The sequence below is a fragment of the Pituophis catenifer genome, unplaced genomic scaffold, assembly GCF_029215685.1.
Source record: "Pituophis catenifer annectens isolate HBS135680 unplaced genomic scaffold, rPitCat1.0.hap2 SCAF_14, whole genome shotgun sequence".
NCBI lineage: Eukaryota > Metazoa > Chordata > Lepidosauria > Squamata > Colubridae > Pituophis > Pituophis catenifer.
Genome location: NW_027256894.1, coordinates 23,908,033 through 23,934,361, shown reverse-complemented (window position 1 = coordinate 23,934,361; position 26,329 = coordinate 23,908,033). Strand labels below are relative to the sequence as shown.

At 51.8% G+C, this 26,329-nt stretch overlaps 1 protein-coding gene across 2 annotated transcripts in view; it reads right to left on the bottom strand.

The window, feature by feature from the left end:
- Positions 1-21,101, bottom strand: part of PRTG (protogenin) — a 39,717-nt gene extending 18,616 nt beyond the window's left edge. For both annotated transcript variants that reach the window (XM_070953422.1, XM_070953423.1), the window contains exons 1-11: positions 20,928-21,101; positions 19,952-20,257; positions 9,575-9,719; positions 8,915-9,048; positions 8,581-8,718; positions 7,394-7,552; positions 6,933-7,092; positions 5,877-6,124; positions 4,319-4,483; positions 3,480-3,785; positions 2,782-2,970 (exon numbers count right to left, since the gene is read on the bottom strand). In XM_070953422.1, the coding sequence (XP_070809523.1) occupies positions 2,782-2,970; positions 3,480-3,785; positions 4,319-4,483; positions 5,877-6,124; positions 6,933-7,092; positions 7,394-7,552; positions 8,581-8,718; positions 8,915-9,048; positions 9,575-9,719; positions 19,952-20,257; positions 20,928-20,994 (2,017 nt within the window). In that variant the 5' untranslated portion in view covers positions 20,995-21,101. The remainder of the gene's footprint in view (positions 1-2,781; positions 2,971-3,479; positions 3,786-4,318; positions 4,484-5,876; positions 6,125-6,932; positions 7,093-7,393; positions 7,553-8,580; positions 8,719-8,914; positions 9,049-9,574; positions 9,720-19,951; positions 20,258-20,927) is intronic.
- Between the last annotated feature and the right edge of the window lie 5,228 nt (positions 21,102-26,329).

The window sequence follows — 26,329 nt, the reverse complement described above, 5'->3', positions numbered from 1 at the left end:
TACATTATGTCACTTTCATATCCTTTAAACTCCTTTCATTTCAGATTTTTGCTGAGATTAATTCAAGGTGGAGTATTCACCAAGAGAATATACAGAGTACAACTTCTCTCCTCTTGTAGAAATTGAAGGGAAAACATCTTATTTCACATCACAAAGGAATGTTCTGTTCCAGAACCTCCATCCCAGCTTGGGTGCTCAACGGCTGGTTAACACCTTTGATGACCTGCAGCCACAATCAGATCCTCCAGACTCACCTCCTGCCAAGCCTTTGAAGCCTTCCTCTTGTCTTTCATGGTTCAGCATCTCCTTGGCATAATTGGGAAGCAAACTGCTCAACCCCTAGAAACAGCCCACATTCACCTGGGCTACATGGCTGGTGGGAGAGAGTTGATTTTGGCCCTCAGCTACTGACATATTAGACTTTCCCTCAAATTTCACAGTTAGACAAGTCTTAAGACTGTTCTTTTGCCTTCTGGCTAAACTGCTTCATCCAGGGAATTCACAGAAAGACTGAGGCAAACTTCTTCCACTTGGCAACTCCTCTTTCAGTCTTATAATTTCCATTTTTTTAAAAAAAATTGCAGAGATTGTCCTTCCTCTTGGGAGTCCAGAACCTCAACCTCTGTCAGGGGTCCTAGAGGTGGCTTTCTTGCTATCTGGAGGTGGTTCCCTGCGACAGTCCTTAAGAGAACAATAGTGAGGGAGCTGGCAGCCGAGCCAGGGAAGTTATAGGAAGGACGTAGGATGTGGCACAAAGGGTTCCTCAACAGAGGCCCCCTGAGAATGGACTCGTGGCCAGCTGTCTGGGTGGAAAAGCACAGATGTCATCTTGTGGAGGAAGTGAAGCCTAGGCAAGAGTGAGTCTATGCAGCTTAAACTGAGCCTCGGTGGTGCAGCGGACTAAAGTGCTGTTAAGTGCTAGCACTTAGCTGCCAGCTGCCCGCAACTAGTGCAAGTTCGAATCTCCCCAGGCTCAAGGTTGACTCAGCCTTCCATCCTTTCGAGGTAGGTAAATGGAGGATCTGGATTGTGGGGGCAATAAGCCAACTTTGTATAGAACACCACCACTTGGGAGGGGGGCGAAAGCCCTAATAAGCAGGTATATACAAAAAAGGATGCAGGCTATTGCTATAATGCATTGAGTCTACGGAGAAGGGCAGCATATAAATTGGACTAATAAATAAATAATAATAAATAATAAATAAATAAACATCAGACTTGGGTGATGTGGTCTGAGAAAACAAACTTCTGCAGAAGTAGTGGGCTTTCACAGTGGCAAGGCCTGCCCACGCTGGCTGCTTGGTCATGCCACAGTGTCAGATAAACTTTCCTCTTCACCTGCCTTGTATGCACACACACACACACACACACACACACACACACACACACACACACACCAGAAAATTCTGTGAGGGCAGGAGGTTGGCAGAGCCCGAGAGAGGGCAGGATCTAAAGAAGCTCCTCTGGGAAAGCAATCTTCCATGCGGCCTTTATCGCCTGCTGAAATCACATATTTCCTCTCCCAAAAACACAGGAACGTTTCAATTCCCAAGTACAGCTTTGCCCAGCCAGTCATGGGGAAGAAGACACAAGGCCACCCATAAGCATGGTTCTTGTAGTCCACTTTAATCTTTCTTCTTTCCACACTTTCCTGCAAGGCTAGGATCTTCCACAAACCAAGAAAATCTGTGTTTATTCCTCAAACAAAACATTGAGAAATCTGCAAAGGGCCCCCTCAGGGAATTTCAATGCCAGGAAAATGTCAGAAGGATCAAATGAAGAGTGGCAAAGATGCCAACCCAGTTTCCAAACAATAATATAGAAAGTAATATGAGTTCAAAGAACCACAACCACTGTTGAATAATCAGCATCTGGGACTTTTAGCACCATCACCAAGGAAGTTGAGCTGTTTGTTTATAAGGGGGCAGCCCAGAATTCAAGCACATAATGAGGAGCATTCAAAAATAAACCGGGGACACCAAGCAGGCAGAGTCTGAAGGGACAGGGGTGTCTATGCAAGAGCCTTCGCTTCCAGGGGCAAAGAGCTTGCTTGCATCTTCCTGCCAGAAAGGGAAGGGGATGGCTCTGGCCCTGGATCTTCAGGGCAGTCAAGGCAGGTGGAGAGGCAGCCTTCCCAGAGCCAGTAGGGTGGGGAAAGGGCTGTTCTTCAGCGGCAGCTACTCCCCAGCTACCAGCTTGACAGGAGAACCTGAAAAATGGTGAACTGTGCCAAGGGGACTATCCGATGTCTATAATCCCCCTTCAAAAGCCCCCATCTGAATGGCTGGGAGCCCAACTGAACACCATCTCTGCAACGGATGATGCCAATGGAGGCTTGACATAACCTCAATTGGGACTTCACCATCCCACCCTTCCCTCACTTGTCCTGAGTCTCTGTTTCCATGGAGATGCTCAGCACATTTCCAATATGCCTCCTGGTCAGATTCGGCCCCTTCAGTCGCCCTTGCCATACAGATGGTTCGGCTGCTTCTACCCAGTTAACAACCCGCATAATTAGCTTAGCTTAAGCACAACTCTGTGAGCATTTGGCTGCCTCTTTTCTTTCCAACACCAACAATATTCCAGCGTCAGCAGCAAATATGCCCCCCTAACTGGTTCCTCCAACCCCAGACTGCACATGAATAAGTTGGGCCATATCTGGGCTACCTCATGAGGTCTACAACTGACGTTCACTGACCACCCTTCTTGTTCTCTGTTGCCCCTGATAGCGGTGAAGGAAAATCTCCCCCTGAGCTGAGAGGGTGATCAGGTCCTGCTCACCCAGGCCGCCGATGGTGTAGGTGGAATCCCTGGCCCTGAGCAGAATTGGTCCGCTCTCTTGCTGGCCTTCTTCCTTATAGTACAGCTTGTAGCCTTGGATGGCGGCCATGTCTGCAAGCTCTTGCTGCCACTTTATGGTGATTGTTGTGCAGTTCAGGGGTTCTAGGCGCAATTCAGGAGACTTTGGTGCTGGGAAAGAATGGATATGAAAGGTTCAATTTAAGAGCATCAGGGGAGAACTTACACCTTTATCTGACAGCAAGTCTTACAGCCTGTCAACTTCGGCCACGTTAGTGGTTTGCCACCCTTTAATTTGATAAGGGAGTGGGAGGCAATCCTGCCAAAATTAGATATGTTTATTTATTTGCTGACATTATATGGCTGACCATCTCACAGCTCACCACAAAACAAATGGGTCCACCACCTCCTGGCCCCAATGCTTGTGAAGAAAGCCAGATCACCCTGGACTATCCGACAATCTTAGCAGTAGCGCCTTCTCCCTGTAACTCCCCTTTTCCTGTGGCTTTATTTGCCTTTTGCTTCTTACAAACAAAGTTATTAAGGAAGAGCCACAATGTTTGGGAGCAGTCGTCTACATCAAACTGGCCAGCCCCTGTGACCTTCTTTCTCAGGTGGGGGGAGAGCTCTATTTAGACAGAATAGCTCTGCTACTAATTTGGAGGAAAAAGAGGGGGCACCTTTGACACTGGTGGCTTTTGGGGTGCGATGGGAAGTCCACAGAGAGGCCTCGCCCCAACCGACTTTTGTGGCAGCAGAAATGCGAACCAAGTAGATGCTGTCGGGCTTCAGCCCCCGAAGCAGGTATTCATAGGTGGTCCCTGGGAGCTCCAGTCCCTGGATGCTGCTCTCCATGCTGAGACGGAAGGAGAGGCGGAAAGCCACCACCTCCCCTCGCCGGTACTTGACTGGGATGGGCAGCCAGGAGATGAGGACGTCAGAGGGGGTTCTGCTGGTCAGGCTGAGCTCGGGAGCCCTCAGCGGAACTAAGGAGGAGGAAAGATGGAAGACAGAGTCAGCCACTCCAAGGGTCTGAGGGAGGCTGCATGCTGGATTGGAAATGGAGCGTTAAGGGACTGAGCAGTCTGAGAGAGAGAGAGAGAGAGAGGCCTTGTCAGAGGTCCTTCCCTGCTGCTGCTGCGGCTGCTTCTCCCACTCCTACTGTTCTTCATGCTTTGCTTCCAATGTTTTGTATCCATATGGAGGACCCTGTTCTAGAGAGACTCAGATTCTCCTCGATCAAAGCACTGGAAGCAGCCAGGCACAGGCCAAGCCAGGCCTCTTCTGCTGAAGCAAGAGCTCCTCCTCGGGGCCCCATGCCTGCTCCTGAAGACCCACCATGACCCCCTTGGCCTATGGCAGCTTGGTGGTCATAAGGATGCAGACCCCTCCCTTACAGAGCCAGGAGAGGATTCCTCCTCTATGGACTAAACTGTTGCCGCCTGTCATTCCGCCCCACCAACCCACCCTCTGGGTTCTAGGTCTCTCGTGGCAGTTTTTTCAGCAAGGAAACCAGTACCGTCTTCCAGTGTATGCCGAGTGACGTGGTCAGACATCTGGCTGGCCCCCAGGGGCATGTAGGCCACCACGTAAAAGGTGTAGTTGCTGGCAGGGTCCAAGTCATCAATAATATAATGGGTGGTGTCATTTCCAATCACCACTTGGTATTCTTCATTGTTTAAGCCTGGAACACAATAACAGCAGCACAAGCACATTAGGATGGAAGGCTCCCTCAGAAGCCACTAAACAGCACAAATAGGGCAGGAAATGGGTGAGATCTAGATCTAAAATGGGCTTTGATCTAAAACAGAGCCAAACATCTTTTACTCTTAGCAGTATTCTGCGGAATTTATGTCTGTGCAAATGCTGGATGTCCAGCACAGCCTGTCAAAGGCCTCTGAAGCAGACAAAAGCTGGCAACTGCTCTGGACCCTCCTTAGCACCTAAAGCCTGTCAGCGGCCTATCCGCTGTGGAAAAGGCACACACGCACCCCCACCCACCCAGCTGAAGCAGCATCAGCTCCTCCACTTCAGAAGGAAGGCCACAGTCTGACATTCCACCAGTTGATTTTGAGACAGTTTTGAGTTAAATTGATAGCATTTTAATCAGGCAAGTTCATCAGCGCCTCACAAGCCTCCAATTAAAGGACTGTTAATTAGGCACGATTTCTGACCTGCCACATAGGGACCTGTGTGCAGTGAATGGCTGCGAGGCCTCCTGTGGTGCTGCGGCTCCTGGCTCAGACACAAGAAAGCTGCTCCCTCCATCTTCTTTCTTATTCACTAACCCCGCTGTTCCCACCCCCACAATCACCCTTCCCCTCTATCTTTCAAGAAGAAATCAACTTTCAGAGCAGGTCCTCTCAAGAGACCCTCATTTCTTTCCTTTTTTTTTTTTTTTTTTAATACACAGACAGACATGTTGGAGAACTCCTGCCGAGGTGCCTCTGATCTATGCAAAACTATCTGACTTGTGAGAAATCTTCCACGTCATTTTGGAAACAGAAAGCAAGAAGCCCTCCCCACCCCTCTCCCAGCAATTAGGGCCCTCAAGAGCCCCCCCTGGGGCCCAGCTCAAGGCCTCTCAAAGCCAGCCTTCTGCTCTCACAAGGGTCAAGCAGATGGGGCTCAACTGCTTGTTTCTGCTCCAGTGCCGAGATCAGTTCCCCTTCCAGGATATGCTGGAAGCCCACCATTACTCCCAAAAGAACTGTTTGCCAGCAATTCTTGCACCCCCAAATGGGCCTTTTTCCTAGAGACACACGTTAAATATAGCCATTTTCTGGAATGAATCAGTATCAGTTTTTCAGTCCATCATCCAACTAATTTATGCAATATTTATCTTTCCAAAGATCTGGTAATCTTTTTAAAAAGTATTTAATAAATGCCAAAATGTGTAATATGATGAGAAGGAAGATATGGCTGCCTCTTCTAACTAGGTAGGACTTGCTGCTGAAAACTCTGAAGGTCGCTCACATACAGAAGCAGCTCCATTGTTGGTCCCCCATGGACCGGGAAGGCTCCTGGCACCATGAGCATTTCATCCCTCCCTTTCGCAGCAGCCCCGCTCGACTCACCTTCCGCCTTCATATAGTGCACCGAGTAGGCAATCACTTTGTCTGAATTATACAGTGGCCTCTCCCATGCCAAGAGAATGGCTGAGCTTGACATGGTTTCTGCATGAACATTGCAAGGTGCGCTGGGCCGGTCTTCAGAGAGAACTACTGTCAGGCGTGCCCTGGCAAGGACAGTCCCTTGGCTGTTCTCAGCCACACACTGGTAGATGGCATCATCTTCCGGGATGATCTGGTTGATCACCAATTTACTGGAAAGATGAAGAGGGAAGGCATTAGAAGGGAGCCAAATCAGGCAGGTGAGAAGCAAAGGATGTGTCAAGTAGGCCAGTTCATCAGCAGGTCTTTAAGCCTTGCCCAGAGCAGTGCTGGGAAGGGGGTGACGAGCGCTCCCGTTATGCTATCATTCTGCTCATCAGATTCCACTTACATGGAGGAGCAGCATTTCTCAAGCACCTCTTGAACAGAACCCTAAACTGAGGGAAGGGCCCTGCTCCACTTCTCCAAAGAGCAGGCCCAGTCCTCCTCCTGTGCTGTATGTTTGCCCCAGTGGTAGGTTTCAATTTTTTTTACTACCGGTTCTGTGGGTGTGGCTTGGTGGGCGTGGCATGGCTTGGTGGGCGTGTCAGGGGAAAGATATTGTAAAATCTCCATTCCCTTCCCAATCCAGGACCCAGATTGTGGGGGCAATAAGCAGACTTTGTATAAAATATACAAAAGTATGAAGGCTATTGCTTAACGCATTGTAAGCCACCCTGAGTCTCCGTAGAAGGGTGGCATATAAATCAAATTAAATCAAATAAATCAAAATAAATCAATTCAGGGGAAGGTTACTGCAAAATCCCCATTTCTTCCCGATCAGCTGGGACTTGGGAGGCAGAGAATAGATGGGGGCGGGCCCAGTCAGAATTTTTACTAACGGTTCTCCGAACTACTCAAAATTTCCGCTACTGGTTCTCCAGAACTGATCAGAACCTGCTGAAACCCACCTCTGGTCTGCCCCTCACCTAGGCAGGACCACTCCTTGTTACCCGAGAACCAAGCAGCCTGCTTCCCTACCTGGTATAGGTCTTGATTCTGCCGTTGGAATGGATCTTCCGGCCATTCTTCAGCCAGGATATCTTGGGTGTCGGAATGCCTTCTGCCTGGCAGGCAAAACGGGCTGTGCCAGCTCGGGGCCTGGTCAAGCTCTCCGGCCACTCCACAAAAGAAGGGGGGGCTGCAAGAAATAGGAAGCAGGATCCATTTCACCTTCTCCCTTTCTAAAAACAGTCTCAACCAGTTTTTCAAACTGTACATCCCTGGGACCCAGACCCATTACTGACAGACGCTCCTCAGAAAGCCTGGCCCACCTTGGCCCAAGGCAGCCTGTGCAGCTTGTCAAAAGAGCCCTCTTTGCCACAGAGTTTGGCTTGAAAGCCCATGTCAGATCCCCTCTCCTGGCATCCCCAACCTTCAGCAGAAGAGATCCTGGAGTCCCGCCCTGCCCAGAGCTAAACCTCCTCCAACTCGCTCCTCACCTAGCACCAGCAGTGTTGCCATTGCAGTGGTGAAGTTGCGTGTGCCAGGGATTGTAGCACGGCAAACGTACACACCAGAATGTTGTACCTTCACGTCCGAGATCATGAGGTTCCCATTTCCAAGCACCCGTGTGTTGAAAACATCGATGGACTTGTGGTCTGTTTTTTTTTTTTGTTTAAATATCTTTATTAAATATTTACAGTAAAATTAACACACAATAATGATTGGAAGGCAATATAAGAAGTGAAATATAGAAACACATAAACACAAGACTAAAACGAAACAACAAACATGACTAACCGAGAGTTAAGCTCACTCTCCAATTAATATTAACTAATATCATCCTAGCCAAACATTTCAATGCAATCAAGTTCTTTTAGCTATCTACAAAACAATTGGCCTGTTTTTATCAAAATTATAAAGAATTATATAGCCTAGTAAATAACTAGTTAATCTAATTAGACGATCTTATCACCCTTCTCCTAGGTTTAACCTTCTTTTGAGACTTGTGGTCTGTTTTGAGAGGGACATTTCAAACACCTGCCTTGGTTTGTGGTGCTTCCTACCTCCTGCGAAGTGGAATCTCAGGCATTCATCCAAATGTCAGACCTCTGGAGAAATTCCAGCAGACCCCTAACTCCCTTGATAGCAAAGGGTCTGATCCTCTTCCCCGCTGAATAGCCTGCAACTCCCATTTCTTTATTTTTTGAAGAAAAGTTTTATTTTAGATTAGAAATAAAAAATTTAAAAAAAAATGCATCAGGATACACAAGGATTGCACAATCAGCTTATCTTGTGACATCGAGAAGTATTTAGCAGAAGACAAGTGGTTTTTAGCTTTCTCTCCCACAAGGACTCTTTTCAGCTAGCATGGATGGTGTAGGAGTTTCTGCCACAAGTCATACAGAGATGCCCATCAGGTGGGAAAAGATGGTCATGCCCACAATCTACCAGAAATGATCATTCTCTCCAATGCAATTTTTCCTTTCCAACTTTGGGAGCACTGACTGAGAACTTCAAAGGGACAATTTCCCTTTTCGCATGCCAACCTGACAACGCAACAATGAATGCGTCACGCTCAAAAGGCTTTCCCACTTATTCTCCCTCATGCGACCTGCAAGTGGTGGCACCTTTCATTTCCCACAGCTGGAAGCCAAAGAGCCAATGTGGACCATCTACCACTCACCAGAGCGACTCCAGGACACAATTGGTTTTGGATTCCCGATGGCCACACACTCAAAGATGACCGTTTGGTGGAGAGAAGCTGTCATATTTTGGGGGCCAGCTATAATGGACGGCTTATGGAAGAGCTTGGTATTGGTAGCTGTTGGGGGGAAAAAAAGCATACAACAGAAATGTGTTGTCCACATCCATCAAATGCGAACCGCTTCAAGCCTTAGAAATGGAATTATGGAGGGAGGCACTTTGGTGAAGACCATTTTCCACCTGATACGTCAGGACTCTGAACATCATTGTTTGCTGGCAACAATGTTCGAAAAGCAGCAAGATTTTCTGGATACCTGGAGCAACAGTGAGTTTAGCCTCGCCACTCCTCCGCCGGCCGACAACTGTTGTAGCAACACAACGGTAACTCCCTGCATCTTTTGGCTCAACGCTATAGATCTGTAGCACTCCGGATGGCAGCACAGTTATCCTGGAAGGACAGAATGGTGATAGGAAAAAGTCCTTCTGCGCTTCTCAGGGGTCTGCCTTCCCCTCCCCACCAGGTGCCCTGCAAGCCAATTGGGCTGCTTTTGGCCAGAGCTAGAAACGGGATCCCGGGCCCACCCCATCCCCACCTCCTGGAATAGGTTGGGGGAGGCTGCAACAAGAAGCCAACTTTTTGGAAGGCAGAATCATGCTCTCAAGTTGCACACAAAGCTTGGCCGCATTTTCTTAAACCCAGTACTAGCCTCAAATGTCACCCTTTCATTTTCTCAAAATCAAAACAAGAAACTTGTCTGAAGCTGGCACCTTGTGAGTGGTGCTGCTTTTGCATTTCAGCATGATTGGAGAGTCAACCCACAGCCAAGACGGGTGGCAGACTCAGGCCCAAGGAGAGACCCACTTGCATCCCCCTCCCCTCCCCTCACAGGGCTATGGGACAGGCTGAAAGGGAGATACCCTATGTCCCACCCTCTGAGGTTTAGAGGTACCTAGGAGAAACTCTGAAACCTTACCTGTCCGTCTCCATTAGCAGCACTGTCCCATTCACCTCCCAGGTGATGATGGCTGGAGGGTGGGCTGGGATTTTGCAGGCAAATCTAGCCACGCCCCCTTCATGGACCTCCGTGGGGAGGGGCTGGACTTCAAAGGCAGAGAGGGCTGCAAGGAGGGGGGAGAGGAGAGGCTGAGCCCCAATGGGGAAGGGGTGAGCTCCACCTTTCAGCGCATTTAAGAAAGGCCAGCAGCACAACATATCCGGTTAACTTGCAGTGATAGGCTCCAGTTCCGAGGAGTCCCAGGAGGTCTTTGAGAAGGCAGCTAGGAGCCCCACTGGGAATCAGTGAGCCACTGGGGCCCCTCTGGGAAAGGCAGGCTCCTTGTCCCCACCCTCCCTGCCCTCCCTACCAGGAGCCTTATCAGCACTGCAAAGCTATGCCTCAATAAACTGCAATGCTGCTGATAAGAGGGAGCCTTATCAGCAAGGTCCTCCAGGGGTCAACTGAGCAGGCAGGAGCCACTTTGCCTACCTGGAATCTCTCTGGCTTCTTTGCTGGGTAACCAACTTGTTTGACCTCACCAGCGTTCCACAATGAAGCACAAAACTATGGATGCAATGCCAGTCAATTACAGAGAAACCCCAATGCCTCCCTGGGAATTCTGGGCTCTGCTCTCTTCACAAAACAAGATAGAAGGACCCCCTTTTCCCTTCAGGAAAGGGCTGCAAGTCCCCCCCCCCAATCCACCTCCCTTTCTGCTGTTACCACCACAAAGACAGAGAAAACTGAGTGTGCATCCCATTACTCTCCTCAAGGGTCACTAAGAGAGTGCCATGAAAGAACATTTCCTATGACAGAGCAAAAGAGGAAGGGTATTTGCATTGGAACCCCGCTCCCCATCCAGCAGCGCAGAAATCCAAGGGGGCTCTGGTCCAGAAGGGCTGCCCATCTGCAGCACCACCTTGGTGCTACTGACACTCCAGAAATTGTCAGTGGAAGGTTTCTGCAGTGCCTCTACCGCTTTTCTCTCTCCTTCCCTCCCTCCCTCTCTCTCTCACACACACAGAGCTAGAACCAGCCTTCTGAAAGGAAGGTCGTTTAGAACCACCATGGGGCAGGAGGTAAGTCTAAGGGCTATGGCTCTCAAGCGGGAGTGGAGCTGGCGGGACAGCCAACGGAGACCATGTGCCAGAAGAGCATCCTGGGAAGCAAGGACTCTGCAGGGACCCTTCCCCCACCTTCTGCCCAGCCTGCTCTGCTGCAACAGGATTGCCAGAAGTGTGAATGGTTGGTGTCTGGGTGCTGAGAAACACATGGATCAAAGCATGAGGGACTGGTTTTTCAGCATTGTGTTTCCCTTGGAGAGGTGTAGAGGCATAATAAATCCGTCTTTCTGGAGAGACGGAACAAAAGCTTTCGTGGATAAAGAGGAAGGGGCATTCCAGATGCAGTAATGAGGGAGGGTCCCAGCCATCTGTCTCTCCTGCTAGGCCCTATTCATCACCTCTGCCAGGATAAATCTCAGCAGGGGCTGCTCTACACAGGTCTCACAGTCACAGGAGGGCTGACCCACAAGAAGCAGGGCGAGCTCTGGGGTGCCCCCCTCCCCAATAAAATAGAGGAAAGTAACACAGCTGTGCCTAAGGGAAACCAATGGAGTGGGGGGGTTGAAGGTTCTTTGGCACAGTCCCCAGAGCACCCAACTCCCAGGGACTCTTGGGGTGGCACTGAGTCACTTCCTGCCTCTTGGCAAGATGGAGGGAGCTTGAATAGCAGCCAGACTGTAGCTGAGACTTATGGAGAAATGATGATTTAAGTGCATGCCAGCCAACTGACTCTCTTTCCCTGCAACAGGCAGCAGCCTCATGTGCCGCCTCCTCATCACCTTCCTTTACAGAGTTTTTTCCTCAGCAAAAGAAAGGGGCCCTTCAGGAGGCAGGATGGCTAATTGCTGTGCCAGGAGAGCTGTGTGGCAAACACAGGGGAGGGGATTTTGACCCCACATATCTAATGTCACCCTCTGCAGAAGCTAAAAAGCCAACTAGCCACGGAGGCTCTTGGGCCAAGCCTAAAGAGAGAGGAGCCCAAAGAGCCAGGTGGAACTGGCCTGCTGACTGGAGGGGGGGGGTTGGTGTCGTCCCCCCCATGGCCTTGTTCCTGCACAGCAGAGTGAGCAAATCTCTCCCCCCCTCTCAACTTCACAGCCTTCTTCCAAATGGCCAGAATCCAACCTCACCCCAGTCAAGGGCTCATGGCCAGGGAAGGCAGAAAGGGTCTGGCCCCACAGATCACTGAACCCTGTTCCCCACCAGGCTTTGAAATCTGCAGAAGCGGTCACTAGGTACAAATCGCTAGCGCAGATCAGGAAGCCTGTACCATCCTTTGGAAGGGAAGGGCAGGAAGCGTCCAGCACCCATCAAAGTAGGCATGTGGATAGGCGTTCAACGGGCAAAGAAGTGAAGCCTGGGGAAGGGGCAGGCAGGTTCAGGGGGCAGCATTTCTGCAGGGTTGGTCTACGTGCAAAAAAGCAGAGGCCAGGGAGAACTGCCCTCTTGAAACCCGAGCCATCCATCTCTTTGTAGAGCTGGAGAAAAAGAGGCCCTCCCTAAATCTTATTTGATGGCAGGCCAAGCTGGGCAGGGCCCTGGCGACCCCAAGCACCCCCCTTCTCTGCCAGACCCCCCTCTTCTGAGCAGATGAATGGCCTTCCTCAGCAATGTCTGCCTCCCCCCCACAACAAAAGAATGTGAATCTGGACATTGGAGGGAAGCGAGGTCAGCTGTGCTGGCCAGAGCAGGACAAGCGGCTGCCTGGCGCTTCCAAGTGTGGCCTGGGCTTCCAGAGGTCAGACGGGAACCCTAGCAACGCTCCCACTGGCCCACGGGAATGCTGGGCGCACTCACGCCCCGATGGGCTCTGTGTGGCCAGGCAGCTTTTGTCTCTCGCAACCAGACCAACAGTCGGGGATGGGGTGGGGGGATTTTAAGCCAAGAGACCCTCCTCAAAGGACACGGTTTTAGTTGCAAGCACATTTGCTTTGCCTATGCATGCGTTAGGGCCTAATTAAAACTGGCCTTTCCTTTGATCTACGAAGGAACATAGGCGTTTGTGTTGATATTGCAAGGGCTGAAGAGTAAACCAAGATAAGCATTAATGGGGATGAAGAAGCAACTTCTTTGCAATGTTCTGAAGCAGCCATTGAGGAATTTCCTGACTTGCAATGGGAATCACTCCTGTCCAGAGCACCTATTAGCCCACAGGCTAAGCAACACACAAGACCTCCATTGTTCCCTGAGCATCCAGTGTGTGCTAAGCAACACACAAGACTACCACCCCAGCAGCGTTGTTCATTTCTGTTTTTTGTCTCCAGCAGGTTTTGAATTACAGCTTCTTGATATCCACAGACTCAAACCTCTACAAGCAAATCAGGAATATTTGGTCCTTCCTTCATTCAGGGTAACCTGTAATGTGAATTTTGGATTTATAATAAGGAACACATTTTTTTCAGTTTGGGAAACAGAAAGACAGCTCCATGCTTCTCTGGAAAACTACAAAGTTGGAGGATGCTGTGGAAATGAGGACTCCGAAGGAGGAGAGACGTTGCTGGGGAGAGTGGGGGCTCTTCCCCCAATTGCCATCCCAGCAGTGGATAAAGCCCTTGTCTTCTATAGACAGCGCCTACATTTAAAATAAAGGAGAAGCTGGAGAATATCTTGCACCAAGCCTGGAGCCAAATGGGAAGGAGCAAATCTTCAGAAAATCTTTCCCTGCCACCTGCCTGCATCATCGTCCTGGGCTGCCACTTGGGAGATGCCCGCTCCTTCTGTCACCTTCCCAGCCCAACGCCATCTTCTAGAGCCCCGGGAAGCCAAAGGCAGCGAGGCCCAGAGTGGTGCTCCAAGGCTCACTTCCTTCATGCACCCTTAAAGGGCCCCTTGCAGCTTGCACTTGGGCCAAAAGCAAGAATACAGACACACATACAGCAGCCAGACTGTTCCCCAGCCAATGGGAGAGCGGACGAAAAGGTGGCTTTCCTACAGGAGCCTAGTGGGGCTTTTCCTGGGCCAGACCAGGAGCTTGTTAATACAGCCCACCCTCATGTAGGAGCCCAGTAGTTCCTCCCTGCCATATTTTGCCTCTTTTTTTCACAGAATATTGTTAAAGGAGATCCCTTGTCTTGTAAGGGAGCTCAATGCAGCTAGCTACTGCAAAAAAGGAAACCACCCTAAAGTGTTTTAACACATCTCAGCACAAAGTAAACACCAGCTGTCACCCAATCCAAGAATCTCTCTGCTGCGCTCCCCAAAGGGGACTATCCTGAGGCTCTGAAGCTGTCCAGGCAAAGAGCCGCTCCCTGAGCAGCAGCTGGGCCTCTAGGGCTCAACACCAGCCCTACAAATGATGCCCAAGGAAGACTTTCCACCTGGGAACAGCCCATTCCCATGCAGCAGCTAAGACTCTCCAGATGTGGGAATCTGCCACTCAGCTCCATTTGCTCTCCTGCTCCAGCAAGGCAGCCAAGGCCACTCATTGCTCCCTGACAAATGCTCTGTAGACCAAGACAACCTTCTGTGCCCAATAACAGACACAAAGAATGATAACCCAACTGCTGAGCTGGCACCTCCCACAACTGCCAGAGCTCATCTCCCATGCGGCTCCACTATGGCTCACCAGCCACCACAGCTGGATGCACACAGTGTCCTAAGCCCTGCACAGACCATGTGACAGCAGATTGTCACGGAGCAACCAAATAGTGGCGCTTCGTGCTTGGGGTAGAAAATGCCAGCAGCCTCCCAAGTGGGTAACCCTAGACGAGAGATGTGATTTCCAACAGCCTTCATAATGTTGCAAACAAATGTTAGGAAAACCAGCCAGAAGGACGGAGTCCTCAAAGGTCTTGCTGGCCATGTGTGTGTGTGTGAGCGGGGTGGGGGTGGAGGATGACACATGTCAAGTCTGTTGTAAATCCAATCAAGCTGGAATTTCTGCTCCCCTTAAGGCAGCTTCTTTCTGAAGAACACCAGGAACAGCCAGAACATCCTGCTTGGTCCTGATGGCTTCTGATCCACTCCTTACTTCTGCCAGCTTTGCCCCCATGGTAGCCAGACAAGCACCTTCTTTGGCAAAGTCCTGTGGACCAGCAGATCCGCCTTCTGCACCCAAAGGTCTCCCTTCAACCCCACCTTCCTTCCAGCAACCAAGCTTGCTAGCGGTGTTTGCATCTTGACTCGGGAGCGTAATGTACAGCTCTGAAGGGGTTAATGAGGAACATTTGTTCCTCATTTTGCTTGGGTCTTAGGAGCTGCCTGCCATGGCAAGAAGCCCATTCGCAAGTGCTGAGAGGGGGGGGAGGCAGGCGCTCAAATTAGATTTGAGGATAGGATACTACTTTCTCCTTGCCATTAAGCCCAGCATTCCCCTTTTGTGTTGGCAGCTGCTTCACCTTCTCTCCCCAGCCTTTCCCGGCTGGGTGGAGGCAAAAGCTTAGCATTGGGGCTCACTGTCCAGTGGGTGCAAATGCCGCAGCCAGAAAGCCTTCGCTTCTTCCCATCCCTCTGTTGATTGCAGCGAGTGCGGCTGAGCACCCAAAACAGGCAACTTGCGTCTTCACTTAGGTGAAGGTAACTAGTTATGAGTAATCAAGCTGAATTACTGGAAGTAATCAATCCCAGTTTAAAGCTGGGCCAGCAAAGCCACCCAAGAAAAACAATGCCAAATTGAAGCCAAGGTGGCTGTTCTGGGGCTTCTGCACATGTGGGCAGGAACTGTCAACCTGACCCCTAGCTTGCCTTCAGACATGCCCCTTGATGACTGACGCCCTGGTCCTGCGGGGGACCAAAAGGCCCAGCTGTGCAGCTGAGAAGCAGGGAAATGGGGCCAGGAGGTCCTTTTGGCCATTGCAGGAAGCTAACAAACGCAGAGGAGACGGAGCCCCAGGAACTCACAGGGCAACCCGAGGAAAACCATTTTGTCTTTCAGCCTTATTCTTTTTCCACCACCCAAACTAAGCAGGATATGTTTATGCAAACCAGAGGCCAGGGACAACACTGGGTTAGTCTTCTGCAGTTAACATGTGTGCTAGAGGAATGTTTAACTAGGCAAACGTATTTGCTGACTATCTGGGGAAGGCAAAGTGCCTGTGGGCAACCAGCCACAGAAATAGTTATTAAGGGGGGAAAGAACTGGTTTTCCTTGTCTGGACTTCAGAAACAAAATGGTAGTTTTCCACCTTTCCATACTCCTCTCATTCTCCATGTCCTATGAAAGCTGTTGTTCAATGAGGTTAGGTTTAGGTTTAATAATTTGCATTAGAATTAAAGCTGATGCAACTTCCTTTCTGCTCTAACCTGGGAAGCTAAACCACAGCCTGAGATCATTGGGGGAGGGGGGGCAATAGGGGATACCTTTAATTACTGGCGCTCTAGGAGGCCTTGAATAACAAACAAAGGTTTATATCCAAAAAACCCATCTCACCTGGAGGCTAAAACAGATAAGAGAGAGAGAAAGGATGGACCCAGTCAAAAATTTTCCTTCCTTGCCCAGAGCAACGTCCTGATGCTGAAAAAGCAGGAAGAAACCAGACTGTTCGTCCTTCCTTGAACTTCAGAAGGAAGTCTTGGAGGAAAAGGAATTCTCTAAAACTGCAATTTTCCTGTGTCTTCATAGCCAAAGCCAAACCAGTCAATGGGAAATCACGCCCCTTGCTTGCCTTGTTTTATCTTGGCTTGCTCTTATTGTGTGTTTCTGATGCTGCCACAAAGCTGGTCTTGGTCACGGGCTCAGGTGGCTTCAACAGGACTCTTTCAGGGACTGCCAGGCCTGTGCCTGGGTGGTACCTCCAGGCGGGGTGGGGGTGGGGGCAATCCACTGCCAGTAGTGGTGCATGAGGCCAGGAGCAAAGGAAGCAGCCCCCATGGGCCAGTCTCGGACAAAATGTTGGCCAGAGGGGCCTAGCCCTCATATTATTATTTAATTTACTTATATCCCACCTTTATTATTTTTACAAATAAGGTAGCAAACATCTCTAACATACTTTCCTCTTCCTGTTTTCCCTACAACAACCATCCTGAGAAGCGAGTTGGGCTGGGAGAGTGTAAAATGTTGTCATTTTTATACCTGTGAACAGGAATTGCAAAGCCATTTAGAAATGTAGTAAATGAATCTGCCAATTTCAATCATCTCTTCTTCTCTCTGAAAAACAGCTGTTTGTTTGAAATAATTTCAGGGGAGTCTGCAGTGTTCCATGAGCTGGATTCTCATTTAGTCCAAGTCCTGCCTGCTGAAATACCGGGGCACAGGGGGCAACTTCCCCAGTCAAGCTAAACACTGCAGATATTGGTCCCACTCAGCTCCGGTTATTTTACAGGGCATGCAGGGCCAGGGCTGGCCTCAACTTCAAAGGAGCAGCCCGGCTGCTTAATCTTCTAGCCGCTTAATCTTCTTCTTCCGATGATATTAGCATTTTACCCTCACTTGGTGCCTCACAAAGAAAATGCAGAGGAGGAACCTCCCCCCCCCCCAATTATCCTGCTGTGTATTAGAAGCTATTTGCTTTGCCTGGTTACTATCTTATCTTTGGGGTACCCTGTAAAAGGGGAAGGTGAGGAAGAAGAAGCGGTCTAGATGTGAGACCCATCCTTTCCTGCCCCCAGGAATGCAGGGAGGGCAAGCCAGCCCCCCCCCCTGCAGAATGCCATCCACTTTGATGGGCTCTCAAGATAAGGGGGGAGTGGGGGTGGGTTGTGGCAGGGAGGAGGCTGCATTCCTCAGGAACAATTCAGGGCAATCACTGAAGAGTTGACATGGAAATCTCTACCCTGTGAAGGAGGTCATCTGCTCTTTTAAACCTCATCCTGGCCAGTTTCTAACCTTTTAACCCAGTGAATTCTTAATTTGCACATGAATAATGGAATGGTTGCAGAGAGTGCAACAAAACTCCACTTCCAGGCTAACTTTCTGGGCTCCTTCTGTGTTGGGGCCTTAAACTCCATGGCAGATTAAAGTGTTAGATTTCCAAAGGCAGCACACAGGATTGCACTCTGAAACCCAAGGCACAGGAACATACTGAAAGTCTGAACAAAGATCCACAGGGCGGGGGAGGGGGACCCCCCATGCTTCTCCAGAAGAAGGGAAGGGAAGAGCAGGGAAGGCCGCTCCTCCACCTGCTGAGAATATGGGGGTTCAGCTTAGCTACAAAGAAGAAAGTCGTTTTGTTCTTAAAGGCTGTAAAGCCATCACAGACCAGGAGAACTCTTTCCTCTCAGCACAAAATGCTGGAGATTCAACCACCCATCCCCCAAAGACCCTTGCAGCAGACAAGAGGCAGGGCAGCGTAATTCCATCTACTTAAAAAGAGTTTCAGCTTTCTCATGTTAATTGTAGGAGTTATGGACATCAGAGTTTGGACATGCAATATTTTAAGCACACAAGGAAAAGACCATTCAAAACATTCAAACACTATCAGCCTTCCCATCTGCAGGAAAAGTGCTTTTATCATCAATGCGGTGCTCCAAATTGTTGGAAATAACAAGGAGTCGCAAAAATGCAACACCCCCTGCTTGATGTCTTCCAGACATACCTAGGAGAAGGATTCCCACAGCTGCAGGACATCAATGAAGTCCAAGGCAGAAGAGCCCAGGGAGCATGGCTGCCAAGCCCAGCTGGAGGATGCCAAGAAGGCTATGGACACAGGGCCAATTTGTGGAGACAGATGAACTCTGGAGTTGGCTAACTGACAACCCAAATGTGTCTTATTGTGCACCTGCAAAAGCCCTTCCCTGGGGCCTCTGAAAAGCTGAGGCAAAAGTTGGGAGGGGGTCTCCTTTATGTTCTCTTGAGAGCAGAGTGTGCTGCTGCTTTGCTACTCATCACTGAACACCACATACAGTCACTCCAATAAGATATTTTCTCAATTCCTGAAGGCATAGTATAAATGTCCTTTCACCCCAGTTTCCACAAGATGAGCGCAGCCCCAGACCTCACTCCCAGCCACTTACAGGTTTAGTAGAAGTAGCTCCCAGGAAGATCCTGCTGCAGAAGAGACACCCCCTCCCCGGAAAGGCCAACTCTGTTGCCAGATCAAAGAGGGAGCTGTTGCTGCTGGCCCTTCCCTTCATCAACACCTTCCCTCTTTCCGGCCTGACACTGCCGTGCTGATGGCAGGCAGGAAGAATAGCCCCCTGCACCCCACAGCTAGACCCTGCTGCATTGCTTGAAAACAGGGATGCTGGGCGAAGGGTCCTTCCTGCAAGCATTGGCATGTCCACCCCTGCGTGCTCTTAAGGCAAAGAGTCCCCTGGTCATGAAGCAACTGGGGGAAAGGACCTGCTGGAGGGCACAAAGGGATTCCCAAGATTTGAGACACAAAGCAAAGCAGAATAGCAAACACAACCACAAAATAGTCCCTAATGACTCCTCTACTGAAAAGCATGCAACCTTCACACCTAGTTTATCTCTTGAATTATTCTGCATCACCACTTGGAAGTAGGGAATTCCTTTAAGCTGAAAATATAATTAGAATAATGATCAGGCATGCATTAAAACAAGTGTATAAAAACTGTCCTACAAGGTTGCAGGCTCAATACAGCATTTCTTGCAACAACTGACAGGCAGATTTTACCCAGAGACCTTGAAGGCATCTTTGGTCCCACCCACTTCATTTGTCTTACAGACAAGCAGAGAAAATGCAGGAAGAAATTAACCTACCACAAGATCTCATGGCCACTCTCTCGTGGAAGCACCAAGTTGGTTAATCAGCAAAGTAGTATCTCAAAGGACCATTCTGCTTTTTACAGCTTGTGGGAAGGGGCAGAGAAACATTTTGTGGCCAAGCAAGGTCTTCCCAAAAGTCAGTAGGGCCTCTTTTCTACCATAGGGTCAGCCAGCCAGCCAGCCTGCCTGCCAAGGAGCTCTTCTCCTCCTCAACAGCTCAGCAATGTCTCAAAAGGCTCAAATGCTTTGAAAGTGCCACAGGATAGCAGTAAATCCACAAATACTAACTGACCGCAATACTTTGGAGAGTTTTTAAAATCAATTTGTGGAATAAGCCACAAGCCATGATTCAGAGATGACAACCCAAGGTTCACACAACTTATCTAGCTACAAAAAGCCAACTGTGGTAGCACACATAATCTTCCAGGTGCTTAAAAACTAAGCAACCTCCCGTGTCATCAACTGTATGGATTAGAGCGCCAACCTTACTGCCTCACAGAGGGGAAGCAGCTGCTGCCTCTGCTCGAAAAATGGGTGCAGGTGGGAGAAGGCCCAGCTGCTTTCAGAGCATGGAACACATCTGGTTCTACAAAGCACCCCAGGATAGGTCAGCTGCCCCAAACCAGAGGCCCTGCCTCTGTAATGTGCTGGAACTGGCCCTCAAAGGAAGTCACGGAAACTTACTTGCAAAGGTGAGATGCGCTTTCTGGCTGAGAACAGCGCCGTGTTTATTCAGAGCCAAGCACTGATAGCCTCCTTCATCCAGCCTTTCGCCTGGCTTGCTGCTCTCCAGCTCGCGTATGTATAAAGAGCCATTGGACAGAGAATGGATCTGTTCGCTTTCAGAAACTTTAACTCCATTTCTGAGCCACGTGATGGTGATGGGGACCTCACCACGGGCCAGGCAGTCTAAAACCACCGCTTGCTTTCTGGCAACAGTCACATCTTGAGGCTCTTTCACGAAAAACAGTTCACTAAAGCTCCTTATCCCTAAGAGAGCAAGAGAAGTAAACCACCGTGAGCAGGAAAATGCTCTTTTTGCCAGAGGCCTTTTACCCTGTTTTCAGCCAAACATCCCCAGGTGCCACACTGTGGCCAGCAGCCTTGAACCCTCTGGGGAGAAGGGCTGGGCCTTCTGCCCCCCACAAGCTTCTCCTCCTCCTCCTCCTCCTCTGGCCGCTCTGCACCAGCCAGCTGCAGAACGGGCAGCTCCTGAAAAGCGGGACACCTCTGGGGGGGACAAGCCCTCCCCGCAAGCAGGGCCGCCCGCGGAGGAGCCCGGCCGAGCTGCCTTTCTGAGGGTGGGGCGCGGGTTGTCCGTGGGGAGGCACGCGAAGGGACCCGCCAGGGAGGATTTGCGGGCGGAGCGGGCAGCCGGCCGAAAGCAGCGCGCGGCTCTCCGAGAGCCCAGCAGGCCGAGGCCGGCCGCTTCGCGAACCGCGGCAGGGACCAGGCAGCAGCGAGCGGGCGGGCGACGCGCGGTCCGGCGTGGCTCTGGGCTTTCCCGGGCGGGTGAGCCGGCCGGCCAGAGCGCACGTGCGGCCAGCGAGCCGGCTCGGCAGCAGCCGCCGCGGCCCCTCGTCCCGTGGGCGGCTGCCGGGGCCGGAGGGGCCGGGCGAGGCGGGTCAGATGCGCGCCGCCTGGCCGGGAAGGGACTCACCTGGGAGGGCGGCAAGCAGGAGGAGGGCGGCGGCGGCGGCGAGGTCAGGGCTCCGGCGGGGCGCCATTTAGCAGCGAGCAACGGCGGGCTCTTCGGGCATCGCCCTTCCCGGCCGGCCAGCCGCGCGACCCCTCGCTGCACGGGCCGAAAGGCTTCCCTGGCGCGGCCGGCCTCTTGCTCCTCTCCGGCCGCGCCCGGACACAGAGCGGAGGCTGGCGCGCGAGGACAGACGGCCACACAAAAGCGGGGAGGGGCGCTGCGGGGCCGGCGGAGCGGGGCAGGCCGGGCCGGGCGGAGGGCGCGAGGCTCCCCGGACGCGCCGCGGTCCGGCGCTACTTTTGCGCCGCTCGCCATTGGCCGTCGGCGCGGCCGGGGTGGGGCAAACGACCCCCTGCTCGCCCCGCCCCCCGAGGCCGGAGCAGGCACCTGAGGTTAGAGGCTCCGGGCGGGAGCCGCGTCCCCGCTGTCGGCCGCGCGCATTAGCCGCCTTTCCCTGTCCGGCCGCGCACCGCTTGAAGGGCGACGGGGAGTGAGGCGCGCAAAGGCCGCTGGCGCAGCGTGGCTTGGCGGACTCCGAAAGCTCCGCCGGCCGCCCGGTTTGGTCCTGAACCCTCGAGGGGCTTCCCCAGCCCGCGAGCGAGCGTGGGGGTGGGGGTGGGGAAGAGGCCGCGCCTGAGCTGAGGCCGTCCGCCGCCTCCAAACCCCCATGAATGCGCGGGGGCGGCAAAGGCGGCGAGCGGGCTCAGCCCAAATAAGTGCAACAAGTTGCGGCGTTGTGTGGCAGCTGATCCGAGCGCTGGGTGCCCCGCAGCCGCAGGTAATTCTGGGCAGGCGGCTGGGCCAAAGGCCTCCGTTTCCTTTGGTCGCAAGAGAAGCTGAGAGCGGATGGAAGGCCCCTGCCCAGCCCCGTCCTCTGCAGGCTGGCCACACTTCAGCTTCTGCTCCCTTTGTGCTCGGCAACCTTTCGCACAATCCCGAGGAGCAGCTACGCGACGGCAGCGCTCTCGGCGCGGCGGTGCTTGCAAGCCCCTCTCCTCCCCTGGGTCGTTCGCAGCCTTTGGTTCTTTAAAGCTGCTCCCCCAGCGTAACCGAACCTTCCGCCGAAGAGGCTGTGGAGATGCTCAGTCCTCCGGGTCACGGTTATCCCAAAGGGACTTTGCTTTTGTTTCGCTTCTCATTCGACCAGCTTCTTCCGTTCTTCTTGGGGGGAGGAGAAGCGAAACGATTTCAAAGAAAACAACCGAGCAAGTCCAGGTGCCTTTTGAAAAGCACCTTTGGATTTCCGCTGACATTGAATGTTGTCCAGTAGGGCAGGATTGGTAGATCTAGTAAGCATAAAACTCCCCGACATTCACGGAACCTGTTGCTTTGGGAACCGGCGTGGTTCCGTGGGTTTCAGGCGCCCCCTTCTGGGCTGGACTGAGCGGAAAATCAAGTGGCACCGCTTGGATGCCCTCTGGTGGAAAAGGGGAAGAATTGCAAAGATCTTGGCTTTGGGAATTCCGGCATTGCCCTTGGACTGGGGAAAGGGTATTAAGCGCCTTGAATAAAAGTCTATGGAGATTCTCAATCACCCTGGTTGCCCCAAAGGGGCTTTTCAGTCCATCCTGCCTACTTTTCCCCCACAGCTCAGCCTTCCCTACTTTGGGAGAACAGGAGGGGTGCCCTTGAAGGATGGCTGGAAGGTCCAAAGCAGAACCAAGGAGGAAGAGGCCAAGACAATGTTGTGATTAAGCCTCATCATTAAATAGCATAGCATTTGGGGTCCATAGTGCCTTGGAGCGCTCCAAGAGGTTTACAATGTCAGCATTATTTGCATAATGCCAACAATCTGGGTCCTCATTTTACCGACCTGGATCAACCTCAGAAGGATGGAAGGCTGAGTTAACCTTGTGCCCTGTCAGGATCAAACTTGATGCCGTGGACAGAGTTTGCCTGCAATACTGCACTTCAACCAAATTTCCACTTTTGTCTGCATTTCCACTTGGAAACAATTTTCCAAGATTAGGAAGAGCACCCAGCTTCTCTGCAGCAAAAAGAAACCCTGGCCTGCGCATCCCTTCCCCCAGGATCACAGCCGACGCTCCAAGGCCAAACCTTGCTGGGCCATGGTGGTCTCTCCCTTGGGAGCCAGGGGGTCTTCGCAGGCCTGTGGAAGTCTTCCAGGGCTTCCTCTATGGTGGCCTCCCTCGGGCACTTTCTTGCGGGTTGCCTAATGAGGCTCACAGGTGGGAGGCCACAGGAATTGTGACCATAAGCTTCCCTTGGGGAGCTGGCCAACACACAACTTCCCACGGCTGTCCTCCCACCCACCTTGCCCCACTCTCTCCCGTGGCAGCATTGCCGGGTTGGGGTTGTTACCATTAAGAGCCCCTGGAGACCAGCTGCCACCTCACTTCCTGCCACTTTGCTGAATCCGGGACCGCCCTTGAACCCTGTGGCCACCAGGTCTCCCCCGTCCAGTCCAGTTCACCTCCAGCCCCAATGCCACTTTCCTGGAAGGCTGGGGGAAGGGAAGATGCAGGCGTATCTCTCTCAGCCCAGGGTCCTCGCTCTTTCCCAAAGAGAAGCACTGGGTCTGGAAGGGCAGAGGAGAGTGGTTGCCAAAGGGACAACATCAGTTAGCCTCTGCCCAGGCCAAGAGGGCCCTCCTCTCCACCCCCTCCCTCCCCAGGCCGAGCAAGAATGGATACCCTTGAGCTCCCAAGAACTTGCTTCTGGAGTCAAATTTCATAGAAAATGTTTTATTGTTCCTGAAAACATTAAAAAACAAATGTTGAGCACTTCCAATAAAAAAAATGAACTGAAATGCTACACGGCAAGACCTATCCACTGTCCTTTAGCGGTCCAACAGACAACGAAACGCTCCTCGAAAGCTGGGCAACCGGGTCTGGGGGGGGGTAGTTCATGGAGAGTCCAGGTGCACCAGAAGTGGCTTCTGTGCCCGCTTGGGGAAGAAGCAGCGTCTGGCCGAGGGTGACCTTTGAGCCTGGCAGGATTGTGAAGCGAGCGGGCAACTCCCGGCGCCAATCTAGTTGTGCAGAACTGGCCCCAATCCAACACGAAGGAGGGAGGGAGGGAGGGAGGGAGGGATGGGGTGGCTGACGGGAGTCTAACTAGCACGAACGAGGCAAGCCGAGAGAACACCGCATGCACATGGGTGAGGATGCACCAAGAGGTGAGGCAAACACAGACTTTTCCTGCTGTAAGATTCTCAGGTAAGAGAATAAGAGGAGCTGTATCTCACTGAGATAATTTTGCTACATAAAACAAGCAACCTTTCCTTTGGGGACACCCTGCCTTTCCTGGTTGAGGAATGGCCCAAAATCTCATCAAAACTGGGCCGCCTTGACTGCCCCGATCCCAGGGAGGGAGGCTGCCAGCTGGGCCACGAGGAAGGACAACTGGGAGGCCTGGGTTGTGGCAGTGCTTAGCCCCCCAGATAGGTCAGGCAAGGGAGAGCGCGTGGACAACCCCCTAGCACCATTAGAGCTGGAATGGGGGGAGCCCCTTCAGCCTGAGGCTCATGCCCGGGTCCAGCAGCTCCCCTGCTTCCAACACTGCCAGTTTCCCAGGAAAAGGAGCCAAGCACCAGCTACACTATTGCTGGAAAGGAAACGGAAGTTTTTGTTTCTGTCTCTGAGGCGGGGACTGGGCTCTGCACAGGTGCCTGAATTGGGCACTGGAAGCCCAAAGCCCACTGCTTACACCTAGCACCCCAATGACTCCACCTCTCTGTATCCCATAGGACAGCCCCACAAATACTACTTGAGTGGTGTGTGTGTGTGTGTGTGTGTGTGTGTGTGTGTGTGTGTGTGTGTGTGAGAATCTCTACACGAGCAATATGCCCAGCAGTGTGGGTCATCAGGCCTGGGCCATCCTGGAAAAAGCTGAGGACCACACAGAAACAAGTGGCCCCAGCGCCATTCATGTGCTTGTACAGGAGCAGATTCTCATGGCTGCAGAGGCTTCACAAGACACACCTTTACGTGGGAATAAAGCCCGAAAAAGCTTGCTGAGACAGACCTTCTTTTAAGCCAGGGATCGGGTGGATTGGCAGCCCCCAGATGGGAGGTGAAAGAGGCTCAACTTTGTCCCCTCTCCCTCTTCCCACTGCTGACCTAGCATAAGGCAAGGGCACAGCCTCCTGGGCGCCTCCTCATAAGGCATCCTAGCCGAGAAGGGGATTAGTGCACCTTGAACCGTAAGAGGCTCCTTGGCCTGGCTCCCCTGCCCAGTCGGCTGCCTCGGGGTACTCTCTCCCCTGAGAGGCAGGACCACCCCACCTTCCCTGGAGCTGTGCTGGTAAAAGAGGCTCAGAGCTGGTGAGTCGGGGAAGCCACGCAAGAGCAGTGCTCATGGCACAGCTGCTCATCTGTTGGCATCAAAGTGCCAGCCCCAGGGATTCCGCCCCCGCAGTCCTCCTACTTCCCTGTGGGTGCTGGGAGGAGCACTTCTGAGGACAGGCTCAGCCACAGAAGGCTTCCCACAGTTCCTACCATGGAAGGCCTCGGAAATTCACCCTCCAGCGTTAACCAGAGTCCTTCATCAAGAAAGAACTGGCCAGTTGTGTCAATCCTGGAAACACTAACTAGTTTCTGCAGAAAAATGTTTTTTGTTTTTTTTTAAAGCCTGTGAGTTAGGAAAACCTGAATCACGGTCATTTTTGCATTCTAGTTTTTCGTGTGAACAAAAAGAACTATAAATCCTGACAAACATTTTAGGGTACAGTTGCCATGGAAGGAACAGATTTATTAATCGCAGGGGTTGGAACTAGTCTTCCCTACTCAAGGACATTAAAAGCAGCATTAAACTGTTTGCTTTTAAAACATTGTGGTGTATTCTTAATATGAGCCACCCTATGGCAGAATAAATTTTCCATGTGGGATAAAAGATTTGGGCTGCTTTTTCTTTCTTGGAAGCCTCTCCTGCTCCTGCCCACAATTAGCCCTTGATAAGGAGTTAACCATCATCTGACTCAAGTTGTGCTGATTTTCCCCCCTTCCCGTCTACCGCTGGCCTTCCCTGGCAACTGGCCAATGAGGCACCCCCCCCCCCAGGACCTTCCCGTGGAGGGGGTGCCAAGTCCACCATCCTTTGGGAAAGGCCAGCCGGAGACCATCTCCCAATTGAGTGACCTAGGAACGCTGGCCCCGCTGGCCCCCTCTGCCTTTTCCACTCTGCAGGCATATGGTATTTGTGATCAGGATGTTTGCTCTCTCTGGTGTGCCAATCGTGCCAGCAAAGGCGCAGAGTCTTTATGCACCCAGAGTGCAGAAGCACTTCCTGACCAGATGCATCATGCAACCCATCCATGCACCTTCCGAGTTTCAGCATTGCCTCTCTGAACCCTGATGCCAATGGAAGGCCCTAGAGCAGACGGAGGGAAGGCTGGGTGAGGA